This window comes from Hyla sarda, chromosome 5, assembly GCF_029499605.1.
Source record: "Hyla sarda isolate aHylSar1 chromosome 5, aHylSar1.hap1, whole genome shotgun sequence".
NCBI classification, from domain to species: domain Eukaryota; kingdom Metazoa; phylum Chordata; class Amphibia; order Anura; family Hylidae; genus Hyla; species Hyla sarda.
The window spans coordinates 72,887,284-72,906,403 of record NC_079193.1 but is presented as its reverse complement, the minus strand read 5'-3'; the positions used below and the strand labels follow the sequence as shown (position 1 = coordinate 72,906,403).

General features: G+C 50.0%; 1 protein-coding gene across 3 annotated transcripts in view; it reads right to left on the bottom strand.

Annotated features, from left to right (window-relative positions):
* Positions 1-19,120, bottom strand: part of LOC130273234 (mitogen-activated protein kinase kinase kinase 3-like) — a 209,900-nt gene that overhangs the window by 176,961 nt on the left and 13,819 nt on the right. For 2 of the 3 annotated variants that reach the window (XM_056519670.1, XM_056519671.1), the window contains exon 1: positions 987-1,305. The exons of the other annotated variant lie outside the window; for it this stretch is intronic. In XM_056519670.1, the coding sequence (XP_056375645.1) occupies positions 987-1,049 (63 nt within the window). In that variant the 5' untranslated portion in view covers positions 1,050-1,305. Of the gene's footprint in view, positions 1-986; positions 1,306-19,120 lie in introns of those variants that run through there. 3 annotated transcript variants of the gene reach the window in all.

The following is a 19,120-nucleotide window of genomic DNA, read 5'->3' as shown; positions in this document are numbered from 1 at the left end:
GTATACAGTCCTAGGAAAAAGTCTCCTAGGAATGTATCCACCTTTTCCAGCCCAGGGGAGCACCTGAAAGCTGAACTAATTTATGCAGGATAAGCCATCAACTGCCGAGCCGAGAAGTTTGTGACGAATCGAATTTACTGTAAGTTCGCTCATCTCTACTAGTGATCCCTAGTGCAATAAAGATTATTAGGTGGTGGAAGTGATACTTGAAAGTAGAGAACTGAAAACTACAGACTTGTGCTGTGGAACTGTATCTCCAGCTGTTGCAAAACTCTTTTGTATCTATTGTGTTTGACTCAACAACTACAGAACCTCAAAAAACTGCCACAGGAAAAGATGCCAGTGTGAATCCAGCCTAATGGTAGAAAGCCATGTTGCAATAAACGTGATCCCTAACGAAATAGAAATGATCCCTAAAGAAGTGGAGGCAATCTCTAATGCAGTGTTTCCAACCAGAGTGCCTCCAGGCTGTCTGGGCATGCTGGGAGTTGTAGTTTTGCAACAGCTGGAGGCACCCTGGTTAAAAAAAAAAAAACCTGCTCCTATGTAATAGACATAATCTGTAAAATAAAGTGACTCTAATGTTAAAGACAAGATCCTAATGCAGTGGAAGTGGATACAATGGACTGTGCAGGAGGGATACACTATATACTAGTCTGCTACAAAAGTAACCTAGAGAATAAAAGAAGTTGTGTGTATACAGTGCACTACAGTATGCAAAACAAGGGCACAAGGGTATGAAGTAGAATGTAAATATTAAGGCTTCAGGTATTCTTTAACACAGTGTTTCCCAACCAGGGAGCCTCCAGCTGTTGCAAAACTACCACTCCCAGCATGCCTGGACAGCCTTCGGCTGTCCAGGCATGCTGGGAGTTGTAGTTTTGCAACACCTGGAGGCACATTGGTTGGGAAACACTGCTGTAACAAGAAGAAGGATGAAGCCAATGGAGAGCAGCCATAAAGTGAGCAGGGAGACTCACACTCACCCCGACCTGTTGCTTGCTAGCAGCTGTGCCCCCCAGTAATCCAGCACTCAGTGAGGCGATCATACATCCAGATCAGGGGCACCCCGGCCGCGGACACCCCATTCCCTGGGGTCCCTCTGTGCAGATCCGTCTATCCAGGAAACGTATGCAATCCAACCCAAAGCTCCAACCGAGTCTGCAACCTTCTGCAGCAAACTCCGCGATCCCCCTTCAGGCAGTATGGGCATCAGAGAGGGCACACTGCTGGGCACAGCCTCCGGATACTTCTATAAGTGCGGGCAACTGAGAACAGAACCAGCCAGAGGAGCGAGAAGTGTGATGTCAGCGATCACCCTGACAGGCAGGAAGCGGCCAGACTGCAGCAGCTCACCGACACCTCTAGTGGCCACATTCTGCTATTACACTACACTATAGAGAGACCTACTGGAGCACAGTAAAGATCAGTGATGGCGAACCTTTTGTAACCCGAGTGCCCAAATCGTAATGCACACCAAGTTTTTTTTTTTTATTGAATCAGAATACTGAGGTTTAAGTTTAGAAAAAACAACTCATACAGTTGCCATAACTAATTAACATCTTTTGTTTTAAAAGAAGAACACAACAACAGAGTTTAATGATCCAAACTTTTTTTTATTTTTATTGATAGTTTATAGTTCCCCCACATTAGGTTGTAGTTCCCCCACATTAGATTGGCAGCACAGTTCCCCCAACATTAGGCTGGCAGTATAAGTCCCCCTACATTAGGTTGTAGTTCCCCCACATTAGGTGCAGTATAGTTCTCCCACATTAGGTGCTGTATAGTTCCCCCACATTGGATGCAGTAGAGTTCCCCCACATTAGGTGCTAGTTCACCCACAATAGGTTGTAGTTCCCCCCACATTAGGTGCAGTATAGTTCCCCCACATTAGGTGCAGTATAGCTCCCCACATTAGGTGGAGTACAGTTCCCCCACATTAGGTGCAGTACAGTTCCCCCACATTAGGTGCAGTACAGTCCCCCCCACATTAGGTGCAGTATAGTTCCCCCACATTAAGTGCAGTATAGTTCCCCCACATTAGGTGCAGTATAGTTCCCCCACATTAGGTGCAGTATAGTTCCTTCACATTAGGTGCAGTATAGTTCCCCCACATTAGATGCAGTATAGTTCCCCCACATTAGGTGCAGTATAGTTCCCTCACATTAGGTGCAGTACAGTTCCCCCACAGACATACAGCCTTCAGCCATATGCAATGTATGGCTGGAGGCTGTATGCCTGTGTACTGCCCCATTTCAGTGTTCCGATCACCGCTCCGGGGTCATAATCTACTGCTATGGCCTACAGGCCATAGCAGTAGGTCCCGGGACCAGAGGAGTGGTGGTCGGAACACTGAAGATGACGCACAACATACAGGTAACTTACCATGCGCGCGCGGGTCGTCCTCCTCCTCGCTACTCCGCTCCACTCTGCTGTTGCTATGGGCGCACACATGGGACGTCACTGATGTCCCTGCATGCGCTACCTCTCAGCAGCCCCTGGGTTTTAAAGTTAACGCGGGGCCGCATAAAGGTAACCGGGGAATACTTGTGTCCCGAAAAGATCTTCCGAGACACAGGGATGTCCCGAATGGGCTGATGGCGAATTATGGCTGCGTGCCCACAGAGGGAGCTCGGCATGCCACCTGTGGCACGCGTGCCATAGGTTTGCCATCACTGGTATAGATGCTGGTTATGGCAGTGACCCCAAGCCTGTGCTCCTCCTACTGTTGCAAAGCTTCGGACTGATCTGGCGAGGAATTAGTCCTAATTAAATCAGTTACCTGCTGTCCAGCACGATCCCTGCCTGTAAATCAGAAAAATGGAAGCAAGTGCTGGACAGTAGGTAACTGACTGAATTAGGACTAATGCCCGGCCCAGATCAGTCCAAGAGTCTACAACATTTACAGGGGTAGCAAAGTGAATGAGATTTCCACAATATCACCTAGATGCAGCAGAACAAATCCATATAGAATCCGTGTGAAAATCGTGAAATCCACACCGTCAATTTTGGTGGCAGATTTACAGAAAACTTGCAAAATATGCATAATTTAGTGTAGACCTGCTTCTCATTAGATTTCAGTATGGAAATGCTGCAAATTTCTGCTGCATGTGGCAATACCAAATTATATGAAAAACATAAGGGGGAGATTTATCAAAACCTGTCCAGAGGTAAAGTTGACCAGTTGCCCATAGCAACCAATTAGATTGCTTCTTTCATTTTGCACAGGTTTTGATAAATCTCCCCCATATAGCCCAAAATGTTTGCAATTATGCTACAGATTTTACCAAATACAATGCAAAAGGTGACATTTGTGCTTAAAATTGTGTGTGTAAGGCTGGGTTCACGTCATGTTTTCTCCCATACGGGAGCGCATACAGCAGGGGGGAGCTGAAATCTCGCGTTCCCGTATGCCTTCATATGCGTTCCCGTATGTAATTAATTTCAATGAGCCGGCCGGAGTGAAACGTTCGGTCCGGTCGGCTTATTTTAGCGCCGTATGTGCTTTTTCCCCGAACCTAAAACTGTGGTCAACCATGGTTTTGGGTCCGGTTGTAAAAGCGCATACAGCGTAAAAATGAGCTGACCGGACCAAACATTTCACTCCGGCCGGCTCATTGAAATGAATTACATACGGGAACGCATACGAAGGCATACGGGAGCGCAAGGTTTCAGCTCCCCCCTGCCGTATGCGCTCCCGTATGGGAGAAAACGTGATGTGAACCCAGCCTTACATGGTTGGAGGGAGTGGACACAGAGGCCAGGATGTAATAGCTACATTTAAAACAGTCTTTAGAGGTTGCACAAAGTATGTAGAATGGTTTAGAGCACAATTCAGCCATACCAGTAATTGTCACATTTCTAATGCACTTAAACCTGTCATGCAGGTTTAGATAGATAGAGTAGTATAAAGAACATACATTGTTAAAATCAACAAAAAGAGGAGATCCATTGTAGATTGGTCATCAGAACACACCCACCTGTTTGTACAGTATCACAAGATGAGGGTGTTGTCAGGTACCTGGGTTCACATACAGGATGAAAAGAATAGGTTAATAAACACATACATATACTATATACCAGGTTATACTGGGCCCGGACTAGTAATCAACCAGTGACAGCGCTGGGATACGGCTAGGTCTGATAAATAAGCTGTTATAATAACAGCTGTTTCGGTTAACTTGGATGCAACCCGGATTGCCAATCCTTTATTAACCCCTTAAGGACCCAGGGGGTACCTGTATGCCTGTGGGAATTTCCCCCCATCGTGCGACGGGGACCAGACCGTGATGACTGCTGATATCAGCAGGCATCCCGTGCATATGCCCATGTCGGCAATCGCCGCAAATCGCCGGTCAATTCAGGACGGCGATTTGCGGCGATTCCGGGTCAATCGGTTCTCTGGTGACCCAGTGACCTGGAAAAAAAGAGTGAATGGGGCTGTCCGTGACAGCCCCATTCACCCTTACCCAGCAGGAGTGAGGTGGCATGGGTGCCACCTCACGATCACGTGATTGATCGGTCGGAATGACCGATCAATCTGGGCGGCGATTGGGGCCGGCGGGGGTCTCCTACCTTTCCCTGACTTCGGCAAGGGTACCCTCCGGAGCGGCGGTCCCGGTGGCAGCAGCGGCGATGGTCCCAGCGGTGAAGGTGGCAGGATACAGCAGGAGGTGAGGCCTGTTCACCTCCTGCTGTTGCTTAGCAACAACTCTAAGCATGCACAGCCAAAGGGCATGCTGGGAGTTGTAGTTTTGCAACAGCTGGAGTTCCAACTATAACTCCAAGCATACCCTTTGATAATATGTGCATGCTGGGGGTTGTAGTTATGCAACAGTTGGAGGCACATTTTTTCTACCAAACGGCATTCTGGGAGTTGTAGCAGTGTGCCTCCAGCTGTTGAAAAACTACAACTCTCAGCATGCCCTTCAAATGTCAATGCATGCTGAGTTTTGCAACAGCTGGAGACACATTGGTTGTGAAACAGAGTTTGTGTCCTAACTCAGTGTTTCGCAACCAGTGTGCCTCCAGCTGTGGCAAAAATACAACTCCCAGCATGCACTGAGAGACTGTACATGCTCGGAGTTCTAGCTTTGCAACAGCTGGAGGCACAGTGGTTGCAAAACACTTAAGTAACAAACTCTCAGTGTTGCGCAACCAATGTGCCTCCAGCTGTTCCATAACTACAACCCCCAGCATGCATGGCCTGTTAGTGCATGCTGGGAGTTGTAGTTTTGCAACAGCTGGAGGTTTTCCCCCACCCCCCATGTGAATGTACAGGGTACATTCACACAGGCGGGTTTACAGCAAGTTTTATGCTGCAAGTTTGAGATGTAGCTAATTTTGGAGCCCTGTCGTATTTCAAGGAAATAGTTTAGGCCCACATATGTGGTATTTCCGTACTCAGGAGAAATTGCGTTACAAATTTTAATTTTTTTCTCCTTTTACCCCTTATGGAAAGGTAAAGTTGGGGTCTACACCAGCATGTTAGTGTAAAAAAATTACATTTTTTACAATAGCATGCTGGTGTTGCCCCATCCTTTTAATTTTCACAAGGGGTAAAAGGAAAAAAAGACCCCCAAAATTTCCAACGCAATTTCTCTTGAGTACGGAAATACCCCAAGGATTGCAGTAACACATGTTTTGCTATACACATGTTTATTCCCTTTGTGTGTATTGGAACTAAACCAAAAAAGGGAGGAAAAAAAGCAAATTGGACATAATGTCACACAAACTCCAAAAATGGGCTGGACAAAATTATTGGCTCCCTTAACTTAATATTTGGTTGCACACCCTTTGGAAAAAATAACTGAAATCAGTCGCTTCCTATAACCATCAATAAGCTTCTTACACCTCTCAGCCGGAATGTTGGGCCACTCTTCCTTTGTAAACTGCTCCAGGTCTCTCTTATTGGAAGGCGCCTTTTCCCAACAGCAATTTTAAGATCTCTCCACAGGTGTTCAATGGGATTTAGATCTGGACTCATTGCTGGCCACTTCAGAACTCTCCAGCACTTTGTTGCCATCCATTTCTGGGTGCTTTTTGACGTATGTTTGGGGTCCTTGTCCTGCTGTAAGACCCAAGAACTTGGATGCAAACCCAGCTTTTTGACACTAGGCTGTACAGTGTGACCCAAAATCCTTTGGTAATCCTCAGATTTCATGATGCCTTGCACACATTCAAGGCCCCCAGTGCCAGAGGCAGCAAAACAACCCCAAAACATCATTGAACCTCCACCATATTTCACTGTAGATACTGTGTTCTTTTCTTTGTAAGCCTCAATCTGTTTTCGGTAAACAGTAGAATGATGGGCTTTACCAAAAAGCTCTATTTTGGACTCATCTGTCCACAAGACGTTTTCCCAGAAGGATTTTGGCTTACTAAAGTTCATTTTGGCAAAATGTAGTCTTGCTTTTTTATGTCTCTGTGTCAGCAGTGGAGTCCTCCTGGGTCTCCTGCCATAACGTTTCATTTCATTTAAAGGGTACCTCTCATCAAATAAACTTTTGATATATTTTAGATTAATGAATGTTGAATAACTTTCCAATAGCATGTTAATGAAAAATATGCTTCTTTCTATTGTATTTTTCCCGATCAGTCCTATCAGCAAGCATTTCTGACTCATGCTGGAGTCCTAAACACTCAGAGCTGCCAGCCTGCTTTGTTCACAGCCAAACGGGCTGTGAACAAAGCAGGCTGGCAGCTCTGAGTGTTCTCCTTTTTGAACAAAGCAGACTAGCAGCTCATAGTATTTAGGACTCCAGCATGAGTCTGAAATGCTTGCTGCCAGGACTGGTAGGGAGACCCCTAGTGGTCATTTCTTCAAAGTGGAAAATTAAATAGAAAAAAGCATATTTTTTAATAACATGCAATTGTAAAGTTATTCTGCATACATTAATCTATAATATTTCAAAAGTTTTTTTGATGAGAGGTACCCTTTAAATGTTGACAGATAGTTTGCGCTGACATTGATGCTCCCTGAGCCTATAGGACAGCTTGAATATCTTTGGAACTTGTTTGGGGCTGCTTATCCACCATCTGGACTATCCTGCATTGACACCTTTCATAAATTTTTCTCTTCCGCCCACGCCCAGGAAGATTAGCTACAGTGCCATGGGTTGCAAACTTCTTGATAATGTTGCACACTGTGGAAAAAGTCAAATCTAGATCTCTGGAGAATCGACTTGTAACATTGAGATTGTTGATATAATAATACGCCTGTGCACATGGTGGCCGATGGCTGGCACAATGTGTTGTCGGGCTGGTATGCAATAATTTCCAGGGCTGGTTTTTATCCTCAGTCCGGCCCTGATTCTAACGCTTCTAGCTGTTCAGGAGTGTCACGATGCCGGCTGGCAGGTAGTGGATCCTCTGTGCCAGAGAGGGATTGGCGTGGACCGTGCTAGTGGATCGGTTCTAAGTCACTACTGGTTTTCACCAGAGCCTGCCGCAAAGCGGGATGGTCTTGCTGCGGCGGTAGTGACCAGGTCGTATCCACTAGCAACGGCTCAACCTCTCTGACTGCTGAAGATAGGCGCGGTACAAGGGAGTAGACAGAAGCAAGGTCGGACGTAGCAGAAGGTCGGGGCAGGCAGCAAGAATCGTAGTCAGGGGCAACGGCAGGAGGTCTGGAACACAGGCTAGGAACACACAAGGAAACGCTTTCACTGGCACAATGGCAACAAGATCCGGCGAGGGAGTGAAGGGGAAGTGAGGTATAAATAGGGAGTGCACAGGTGAACACACTAATTGGAACCACTGCGCCAATCAGCGGCGCAGTGGCCCTTTAAATCGCAGAGACCCGGCGCGCGCGCGCCCTAGGGAGCGGGGCCGCGCGCGCCGGGACAGGACAGACGGAGAGCGAGTCAGGTACGGGAGCCGGGATGCGCATCGCGAGCGGGCGCTACCCGCATCGCGAATCGCATCCCGGCTGGAGATGGTATCGCAGCGCACCGGGTCAGTGGAGCTGCCCGGAGCGCTGCGGTAGCGAGAGAGAAGCGAGCGCTCCGGGGAGGAGCGGGGACCCGGAGCGCTCGGCGTAACAGTACCCCCCCCCTTGGGTCTCCCCTTCTTCTTAGAGCCTGAGAACCTGAGGAGCAGACTTTTGTCTAGGATGTTGTCCTCAGGTTCCCAGGATCTCTCTTCAGGTCCACAGCCCTCCCAATCCACCAAAAAGAACTTTTTTCCTCTGACTGTCTTGGAGGCCAGTATCTCTTTCACTGAGAAGACGTCAGAAGAACCGGAGACAGGAGTGGGAGAAACTAATTTGGGAGAGAAACGGTTGATGATGAGTGGTTTAAGAAGAGAGACATGAAAGGCATTAGGAATACGGAGAGAAGGAGGAAGAAGAAGTTTGTAAGAGACAGGATTAATTTGGCACAAGACTTTGAAGGGACCAAGATAGCGTGGACCCAGTTTGTAACTGGGGACACGAAAGCGGACATATTTAGCGGAGAGCCATACCTTGTCTCCGGGAGCAAAAATGGGGGGAGCTCTTCTTTTCTTATCGGCAAACTTTTTCATGCGAGATGAAGCCTGTAAAAGAGAAACTTGGGTCTCTTTCCATATGGTGGAAAGATCACGAGTCACTTCATCTACCGCGGGCAAACCAGAGGGCAAGGGAGTAGGGAGGGGGGGGAAGAGGGTGACGGCCGTACACCACGAAAAATGGGGATTTGGAGGAAGATTCAGAGACTCTAAAGTTATACGAGAACTCGGCCCATGGCAGAAGATCTGCCCAATCATCCTGGCGGGAGGAAACAAAATGTCGCAAATAATCACCCAAGACCTGGTTAATTCTTTCTACTTGTCCATTGGATTGAGGATGATATGCAGAAGAAAAGTTTAATTTAATCTTGAGTTGTTTACAGAGAGCCCTCCAGAATTTTGACACGAATTGGACGCCTCTATCCGAGACTATTTGTGTGGGCAACCCGTGAAGACGAAAAATGTGTACAAAAAATTGTTTAGCCAACTGAGGCGCTGAAGGAAGACCAGGAAGAGGGATGAAATGTGCCATCTTGGAGAATCGATCAACGACCACCCAAACAACAGTGTTGCCACGGGATGGGGGTAGGTCTGTAATAAAATCCATACCAATCAGAGACCAAGGCTGTTCGGGGACAGGCAGAGGATGAAGAAAACCAGCGGGCTTCTGGCGAGGAGTCTTATCCCGAGCACAGACAGTGCAGGCTCGCACAAAGTCCACGACATCCGTCTCCAGAGTCGGCCACCAATAGAAGCGAGAGATGAGTTGCACAGATTTCTTGATGCCTGTATGACCTGCGAGATGGGAGGAGTGACCCCATTTGAGGATTCCGAGGCGTTGGCGTGGAGAGACGAAGGTCTTTCCTGGAGGAGTTTGCCTGATGGAGGCTGGAGAAGTGGAAATCAGGCAGTCAGGAGGAATGATGTGTTGCGGAGAGAGTTCGACTTCCGAGGCATCCGAGGAACGAGAGAGAGCATCGGCCCTAATGTTCTTATCGGCAGGCCGAAAGTGAATTTCAAAATTAAATCGGGCAAAGAACAGAGACCACCTGGCCTGGCGAGGATTCAGCCGTTGGGCAGACTGGAGATAGGAGAGGTTCTTGTGATCGGTGTAAATAATAACAGGAAATCTTGATCCCTTCAGCAGATGCCTCCATTCCTCAAGTGCTAATTTAATAGCTAGAAGCTCTCGATCCCCGATGGAGTAGTTCCTCTCCGCCGGAGAGAAGGTCCTAGAAAAAAAACCACAAGTAACAGCATGCCCGGAAGAATTTTTTTGTAGAAGGACCGCTCCAGCTCCTACAGAGGAGGCATCAACCTCCAATAGGAAGGGTTTAGATGGGTCAGGTCTGGAGAGCACGGGAGCCGAAGAAAAGGCAGACTTGAGCCGTTTAAAGGCGTCTTCCGCTTGAGGAGGCCAAGACTTGGGATTGGCATTTTTTTTGGTTAAAGCCACGATAGGGGCCACAACGGTAGAAAAATGTGGAATAAATTGCCTGTAATAATTGGCGAACCCCAAAAAACGTTGGATAGCACGGAGTCCGGAGGGGCGTGGCCAATCTAAGACGGCAGAGAGTTTGTCTGGATCCATTTGTAGTCCCTGGCCAGAGACCAAGTATCCTAGGAAAGGAAGAGATTGGCATTCAAACAGACATTTCTCTATCTTGGCATAAAGTTGATTGTCACGAAGTCTCTGAAGAACCATACGGACATGCTGGCGGTGTTCTTCTAGATTGGCAGAAAAAAATCAGGATATCGTCCAGATATACAACAACACAGGAGTATAAGAGATCACGCAAAATTTCATTAACAAAGTCTTGGAAGACGGCAGGGGCGTTGCACAGGCCAAAGGGCATGACCAGATACTCAAAGTGTCCATCTCTAGTGTTAAATGCCGTTTTCCATTCATCCCCCTCTCTGATGCGGATGAGATTATAAGCACCTCTTAAGTCCAGTTTGGTAAAGATGTGGGCACCTTGGAGGCGATCAAAGAGTTCAGAGATGAGGGGTAGAGGGTAGCGGTTCTTTATCGTGATTTTATTAAGACCGCGGTAGTCAATGCAAGGGCGTAGAGAGCCATCTTTTTTGGACACAAAGAAAAATCCGGCTCCGGCAGGAGAGGAGGATTTACGGATAAAGCCTTTTTTTAAATTTTCCTGGATGTACTCCGACATAGCAAGAGTCTCTGGGGCGGACAGAGGATAGATTCTGCCCCGGGGTGGAGTAGTGCCCGGGAGGAGGTCAATAGGACAATCATAAGGCCTGTGAGGAGGTAGAGTCTCAGCTTGTTTTTTGCAAAAAACATCCGCAAAGTCCATATAGGCCTTAGGGAGACCGGTTACAGGGGGAACCACAGAGTCACGGCAAGGGGTACTGGGAACCGGTTTTAGGCAGTCCTTGAAACAAGAGGGCCCCCAACTCTTGATCTCCCCAGTGGACCAATCCAGGGTTGGGGAATGGAGTTGAAGCCAGGGTAGTCCAAGGAGGATTTCGGAAGTGCAATTGGGGAGGACCAAAAATTCAATCTTCTCGTGATGAGGTCCGATGCACATTAGAAGGGGCTCCGTGCGGAAACGTATGGTACAATCCAATCTTTCATTGTTTACACAATTGATGTAGAGGGGTCTGGCGAGACTGGTCACTGGGATGTTGAACCTGTTGACGAGAGAGGCCAAAATAAAATTTCCTGCAGATCCGGAATCCAAGAAGGCCATAGTAGAGAAGGAGAAGGCAGAGGCAGATATCCGCACAGGCACAGTAAGACGTGGAGAAGCAGAGTAGACATCAAGGACTGTCTCACCTTTGTGCGGAGTCAGCGTACGTCTTTCCAGGCGGGGAGGACGGATAGGACAATCCTTCAGGAAGTGTTCGGTACTGGCACAGTACAGACAGAGATTCTCCATGCGGCGTCGTGTCCTCTCTTGAGGTGTCAGGCGAGACCGGTCGACCTGCATAGCCTCCACGGCGGGAGGCACAGAAACGGATTGCAGGGGACCAGAGGAGAGAGGAGCCGGGGAGAAAAAACGTCTTGTGCGAACAAAGTCCATATCCTGGCGGAGCTCCTGACGCCTTTCGGAAAAACGCATGTCAATGCGAGTGGCAAGATGGATGAGTTCATGTAGGTTAGCAGGGATTTCTCGTGCGGCCAGAACATCTTTAATGTTGCTGGATAGGCCTTTTTTAAAGGTCGCGCAGAGGGCCTCATTATTCCAGGATAATTCTGAAGCAAGAGTACGGAATTGTACGGCGTACTCACCAACGGAAGAATTACCCTGGACCAGGTTCAACAGGGCAGTCTCAGCAGAAGAGGCTCGGGCAGGTTCCTCAAAGACAATTCGAATTTCTGAGATGAAGGAGTGTATAGAGGCAGTGACGGGGTCATTGCGGTCCCAGAGCGGTGTGGCCCATGACAGAGCTTTTCCAGACAGAAGGCTGACTACGAAAGCCACCTTAGACCTTTCAGTAGGGAACTGGTCCGACATCATCTCCAAGTGCAGGGAACATTGGGAAAGAAAGCCACGGCAGAATTTAGAGTCCCCATCAAATTTATCCGGCAAGGATAGTCGTAGACCAGAAGCGGCCACTCGCTGCGGAGGAGGTGCAGGAGCTGGCGGAGGAGATGATTGCTGAAGCTGTGGTAGTAGCTGCTGTAGCATCACGGTCAGTTGAGACAGCTGTTGGCCTTGTTGCGCTATCTGTTGTGACTGCTGGGCGACCACCGTGGTGAGGTCGGCGACAACTGGCAGAGGAACTTCAGCGGGATCCATGGCCGGATCTACTGTCACGATGCCGGCTGGCAGGTAGTGGATCCTCTGTGCCAGAGAGGGATTGGCGTGGACCGTGCTAGTTGATCGGTTCTAAGTCACTACTGGTTTTCACCAGAGCCCGCCGCAAAGCGGGATGGTCTTGCTGCGGCGGTAGTGACCAGGTCGTATCCACTAGCAACGGCTCAACCTCTCTGACTGCTGAAGATAGGCGCGGTACAAGGGAGTAGACAGAAGCAAGGTCGGACGTAGCAGAAGGTCGGGGCAGGCAGCAAGAATCGTAGTCAGGGGCAACGGCAGGAGGTCTGGAACACAGGCTAGGAACACACAAGGAAACGCTTTCACTGGCACAATGGCAACAAGATCCGGCGAGGGAGTGAAGGGGAAGTGAGGTATAAATAGGGAGTGCACAGGTGAACACACTAATTGGAACCACTGCGCCAATCAGCGGCGCAGTGGCCCTTTAAATCGCAGAGACCCGGCGCGCGCGCGCCCTAGGGAGCGGGGCCGCGCGCGCCGGGACAGGACAGACGGAGAGCGAGTCAGGTACGGGAGCCTGGATGCGCATCGCGAGCGGGCGCTACCCGCATCGCGAATCGCATCCCAGCTGGAGACGGTATCGCAGCGCACCGGGTCAGTGGAGCTGCCCGGAGCGCTGCGGTAGCGAGAGAGAAGCGAGCGCTCCGGGGAGGAGCGGGGACCCGGAGCGCTCGGCGTAACAAGGAGATATTCATCCTGGCGCTCAAATGTTTTTTTTTTCCTTTTAACTGCATTGAAGGCGGCTGCTGCTGTATGTGCGAAGCTTTCTCCCGTCCAGGCGCTAACCCCGCCTTGTTCGGCCAATTATTGCCAGAGCAGACAGTAGAAAGCATTGCAGCATCCGCCACAATGCAGATAAGAAGAAATGACCATATTAGCAAACAGATAAATGTCACGATGCCGGCTGGCAGGTAGTGGATCCTCTGTGCCAGAGAGGGATTGGCGTGGACCGTGCTAGTGGATCGGTTCTAAGTCACTACTGGTTTTCACCAGAGCCCGCCGCAAAGCGGGATGGTCTTGCTGCGGCGGTAGTGACCAGGTCGTATCCACTAGCAACGGCTCAACCTCTCTGACTGCTGAAGATAGGCGCGGTACAAGGGAGTAGACAGAAGCAAGGTCGGACGTAGCAGAAGGTCGGGGCAGGCAGCAAGGATCGTAGTCGGGGGCAACGGCAGGAGGTCTGGAACACAGGCTAGGAACACACAAGGAAACGCTTTCACTGGCACAATGGCAACAAGATCCGGCGAGGGAGTGAAGGGGAAGTGAAGTATAAATAGGGAGTGCACAGGTGAACACACTAATTGGAACCACTGCGCCAATCAGCGGCGCAGTGGCCCTTTAAATCGCAGAGACCCGGCGCGCGCACGCCCTAGGGAGCGGGGCCGCGCGCGCCGGGACAGGACAGACGGAGAGCGAGTCAGGTACGGGAGCCGGGGTGCGCATCGCGAGCGGGCGCTACCCGCATCGCGAATCGCATCCCGGCTGGAGACGGTATCGCAGCGCACCGGGTCAGTGGAGCTGCCCGGAGCGCTGCGGTAGCGAGAGAGAAGCGAGCGCTCCGGGGAGGAGCGGGGACCCGGAGCGCTCGGCGTAACAGTACCCCCCCCCTTGGGTCTCCCCTTCTTCTTAGAGCCTGAGAACCTGAGGAGCAGACTTTTGTCTAGGATGTTGTCCTCAGGTTCCCAGGATCTCTCTTCAGGTCCACAGCCCTCCCAATCCACCAAAAAGAACTTTTTTCCTCTGATCGTCTTGGAGGCCAGTATCTCTTTCACCGAGAAGACGTCAGAAGAACCGGAGACAGGAGTGGGAGAAACTAACTTGGGAGAGAAACGGTTGATGATGAGTGGTTTAAGAAGAGAGACATGAAAGGCATTAGGAATACGGAGAGAAGGAGGAAGAAGAAGTTTGTAAGAGACAGGATTAATTTGGCACAAGACTTTGAAAGGACCAAGATAGCGTGGACCCAGTTTGTAACTGGGGACACGAAAGCGGACATATTTAGCGGAGAGCCATACCTTGTCTCCGGGAGCAAAAATGGGGGGAGCTCTTCTTTTCTTATCGGCAAACTTTTTCATGCGAGATGAAGCCTGTAAAAGAGAATCTTGGGTCTCTTTCCATATGATGGAAAGATCACGAGTCACTTCATCTACAGCGGGCAAACCAGAGGGCAAGGGAGTAGGGAGGGGGGGAAGAGGGTGACGGCCGTACACCACGAAAAATGGGGATTTGGAGGAAGATTCAGAGACTCTAAAGTTATACGAGAATTCGGCCCATGGTAGAAGATCTGCCCAATCATCCTGGCGGGAGGAAACAAAATGTCGTAAATAATCACCCAAGACCTGGTTAATTCTTTCCACTTGTCCATTGGATTGAGGATGATATGCAGAAGAAAAGTTTAATTTAATCTTGAGTTGTTTACAGAGAGCCCTCCAGAATTTTGACACGAATTGGACGCCTCTAGCCGAGACTATCTGTGTGGGCAACCCGTGAAGACAAAAAATGTGTACAAAAAATTGTTTAGCCAACTGAGGCGCTGAAGGAAGACCAGGAAGAGGGATGAAATGTGCCATCTTGGAGAATCGATCAACGACCACCCAAACAACAGTGTTGCCACGGGATGGGGGTAGGTCTGTAATAAAATCCATACCAATCAGAGACCAAGGCTGTTCGGGGACAGGCAGAGGATGAAGAAAACCAGCGGGCTTCTGGCGAGGAGTCTTATCCCGGGCACAGACAGTGCAGGCTCGCACAAAGTCCACGACATCCGTCTCCAGGGTCGGCCACCAATAGAAGCGAGAGATGAGCTGCACAGATTTCTTGATGCCTACATGACCTGCGAGATGGGAGGAGTGACCCCATTTGAGGATTCCGAGGCGTTGGCGTGGAGAGACGAAGGTCTTTCCTGGAGGAGTTTGCCTGATGGAGGCTGGAGAAGTGGAAATCAGGCAGTCAGGAGGAATGATGTGTTGCGGAGAGAGTTCAACCTCCGAGGCATCCGAGGAACGAGAGAGAGCATCGGCCCTAATGTTCTTATCGGCAGGCCGAAAGTGAATTTGAAAATTAAATCGGGCAAAGAACAGAGACCACCTGGCCTGGCGAGGATTCAGCCGTTGGGCAGACTGGAGATAGGAGAGGTTCTTGTGATCGGTGTAAATAATAACTGGAAATCTTGATCCCTCCAGCAGATGCCTCCATTCCTCAAGTGCTAATTTAATGGCTAGAAGCTCTCGATCCCCGATGGAGTAGTTTCTCTCCGCCGGAGAGAAGGTCCTAGAAAAAAAACCACAAGTAACAGCATGCCCGGAAGAATTTTTTTGTAGAAGGACCGCTCCAGCTCCTACAGAGGAGGCATCAACCTCCAATAGGAAGGGTTTAGAAAGGTCAGGTCTGGAGAGCACGGGAGCCGAAGAAAAGGCAGACTTGAGCCGTTTAAAGGCGTCTTCCGCTTGAGGAGGCCAAGACTTGGGATTGGCATTTTTTTTGGTTAAAGCCACGATAGGGGCCACAACGGTAGAAAAATGTGGAATAAATTGCCTGTAATAATTGGCGAACCCCAAAAAACGTTGGATAGCACGGAGTCCGGAGGGGCGTGGCCATTCTAAGACGGCAGAGAGTTTGTCTGGATCCATTTGTAGTCCCTGGCCAGAGACCAAGTATCCTAGGAAAGGAAGAGATTGGCATTCAAACAGACATTTCTCTATCTTGGCATAAAGTTGATTGTCACGAAGTCTCTGAAGAACCATACGGACATGCTGGCGGTGTTCTTCTAGATTGGCAGAAAAAATCAGGATATCGTCCAGATATACAACAACACAGGAGTATAAGAGATCACGAAAAATTTCATTAACAAAGTCTTGGAAGACGGCAGGGGCGTTGCACAGGCCAAAGGGCATGACCAGATACTCAAAGTGTCCATCTCTAGTGTTAAATGCCGTTTTCCATTCATCCCCCTCTCTGATGCGGATGAGATTATAAGCACCTCTTAAGTCCAGTTTAGTAAAGATGTGGGCACCTTGGAGGCGATCAAAGAGTTCAGAGATGAGGGGTAGGGGGTAGCGGTTCTTTACCGTGATTTTATTAAGACCGCGGTAGTCAATGCAAGGACGTAGAGAGCCATCTTTTTTGGACACAAAGAAAAATCCGGCTCCGGCAGGAGAGGAGGATTTACGGATAAAGCCTTTTTTTAAATTTTCCTGGATGTACTCCGACATAGCAAGAGTCTCTGGGGCGGACAGAGGATAGATTCTGCCCCGAGGTGGAGTAGTGCCCGGGAGGAGGTCAATAGGACAATCATAAGGCCTGTGAGGAGGTAGAGTCTCAGCTTGTTTTTTGCAAAAAACATCCGCAAAGTCCATATAGGCCTTAGGGAGACCGGTTACAGGGGGAACCACAGAGTCACGGCAAGGGGTACTGGGAACCGGCTTTAGGCAGTCCTTGAAACAAGAGGGCCCCCAACTCTTGATCTCCCCAGTGGACCAATCCAGGGTTGGGGAATGGAGTTGAAGCCAAGGTAGTCCAAGAAGGATTTCGGAAGTGCAATTGGGGAGGACCAAAAATTCAATCTTCTCGTGATGAGGTCCGATGCACATTAGAAGGGGCTCCGTGCGGAAACGTATGGTACAGTCCAATCTTTCATTGTTTACACAATTGATGTAGAGGGGTCTGGCGAGACTGGTCACTGGGATGTTGAACCTGTTGACGAGAGAGGCCAAAATAAAATTTCCTGCAGATCCGGAATCCAAGAAGGCCATAGTAGAGAAGGATAAGGCAGAGGCAGATATCCGCACAGGCACAGTAAGACGTGGAGAAGCAGAGTAGACATCAAGGACTGTCTCACCTTTGTGCGGAGTCAGCGTACGTCTTTCCAGGCGGGGAGGACGGATAGGACAATCCTTCAGGAAGTGTTCGGTACTGGCACAGTACAGACAGAGATTCTCCATGCGGCGTTGTGTCCTCTCTTGAGGTGTCAGGCGAGACCGGTCGACCTGCATAGCCTCCACGGCGGGAGGCACAGGAACGGATTGCAGAGGACCAGAGGAGAGAGGAGCCGGGGAGAAAAAACGCCTTGTGCGAACAAAGTCCATATCCTGGCGGAGCTCCTGACGCCTTTCGGAAAAACGCATGTCAATGCGAGTGGCAAGATGGATGAGTTCATGTAGGTTAGCAGGGATTTCTCGTGCGGCCAGAACATCTTTAATGTTGCTGGATAGGCCTTTTTTAAAGGTCGCGCAGAGGGCCTCATTATTCCAGGATAATTCTGAAGCAAGAGTACGGAATTGTACGGCGTACTCGCCAACGGAAGAATTACCCTGGACCAGGTTCAACAGGGCAGTCTCAGCAGAAGAGGCTCGGGCAGGTTCCTCAAAGACACTTCGAATTTCCGAGAAGAAGGAGTGTATAGAGGCAGTGACGGGGTCATTGCGGTCCCAGAGCGGTGTGGCCCATGACAGAGCTTTTCCAGACAGAAGGCTGACTACGAAAGCCACCTTAGACCTTTCAGTAGGAAACTGGTCCGACATCATCTCCAAGTGCAGGGAACATTGGGAAAGAAAGCCACGGCAGAATTTAGAGTCCCCATCAAATTTATCCGGCAAGGATAGTCGTAGACCAGAAGCGGCCACTCGCTGCGGAGGAGGTGCAGGAGCTGGCGGAGGAGATGATTGCTGAAGCTGTGGTAGTAGCTGCTGTAGCATCACGGTCAGTTGAGACAGCTGTTGGCCTTGTTGCGCTATCTGTTGTGACTGCTGGGCGACCACCGTGGTGAGGTCGGCGACAACTGGCAGAGGAACTTCAGCGGGATCCATGGCCGGATCTACTGTCACGATGCCGGCTGGCAGGTAGTGGATCCTCTGTGCCAGAGAGGGATTGGCGTGGACCGTGCTAGTGGATCGGTTCTAAGTCACTACTGGTTTTCACCAGAGCCCGCCGCAAAGCGGGATGGTCTTGCTGCGGCGGTAGTGACCAGGTCGTATCCACTAGCAACGGCTCAACCTCTCTGACTGCTGAAGATAGGCGCGGTACAAGGGAGTAGACAGAAGCAAGGTCGGACGTAGCAGAAGGTCGGGGCAGGCAGCAAGGATCGTAGTCGGGGGCAACGGCAGGAGGTCTGGAACACAGGCTAGGAACACACAAGGAAACGCTTTCACTGGCACAATGGCAACAAGATCCGGCGAGGGAGTGAAGGGGAAGTGAAGTATAAATAGGGAGTGCACAGGTGAACATACTAATTGGAACCACTGCGCCAATCAGCGGCGCAGTGGCCCTTTAAATCGCAGAGACCCGGCGCGCGCGCGCCGGGACAGGACAGACGGAGAGCGAGTCAGGTACGGGAGCCGGGGTGCGCATCGCGAGCGGGCGCTACCCGCATCGCGAATCGCATCCCGGCTGGAGACGGTATCGCAGCGCACCGGGTCAGTGGAGCTGCCCGGAGCGCTGCGGTAGCGAGAGAGAAGCGAGCGCTCCGGGGAGGAGCGGGGACCCGGAGCGCTCGGCGTAACAATAAATATCTCTGAAAAGGCTGCAGCAGCTTAGATGTGTAGAGGTTCGCCAGCAGCTCAGGTGTGTATCATGAGGTTTTTCTCCGGTGTGTATTGTGAGATTCTGAAGCAACTCTGGTGTGTATTGTGAGGTTCTGCAGCAGCTCTGGTGTTAATTGTGAGCTTCTGCAGCAGCTCAGGTGTGTATTGTGAGGTTCTGCAGCAGGTTAGATGAAGATCCCTGTTAGTCTGTGGGCTCTATTACTGTATGAACAAAAGGTGGCATGGCACTGTCAAAGATCATGTTGTGCTCCCTGAATCTTGCTAAATCTCTCTAATGCAAGTGAATGGGGT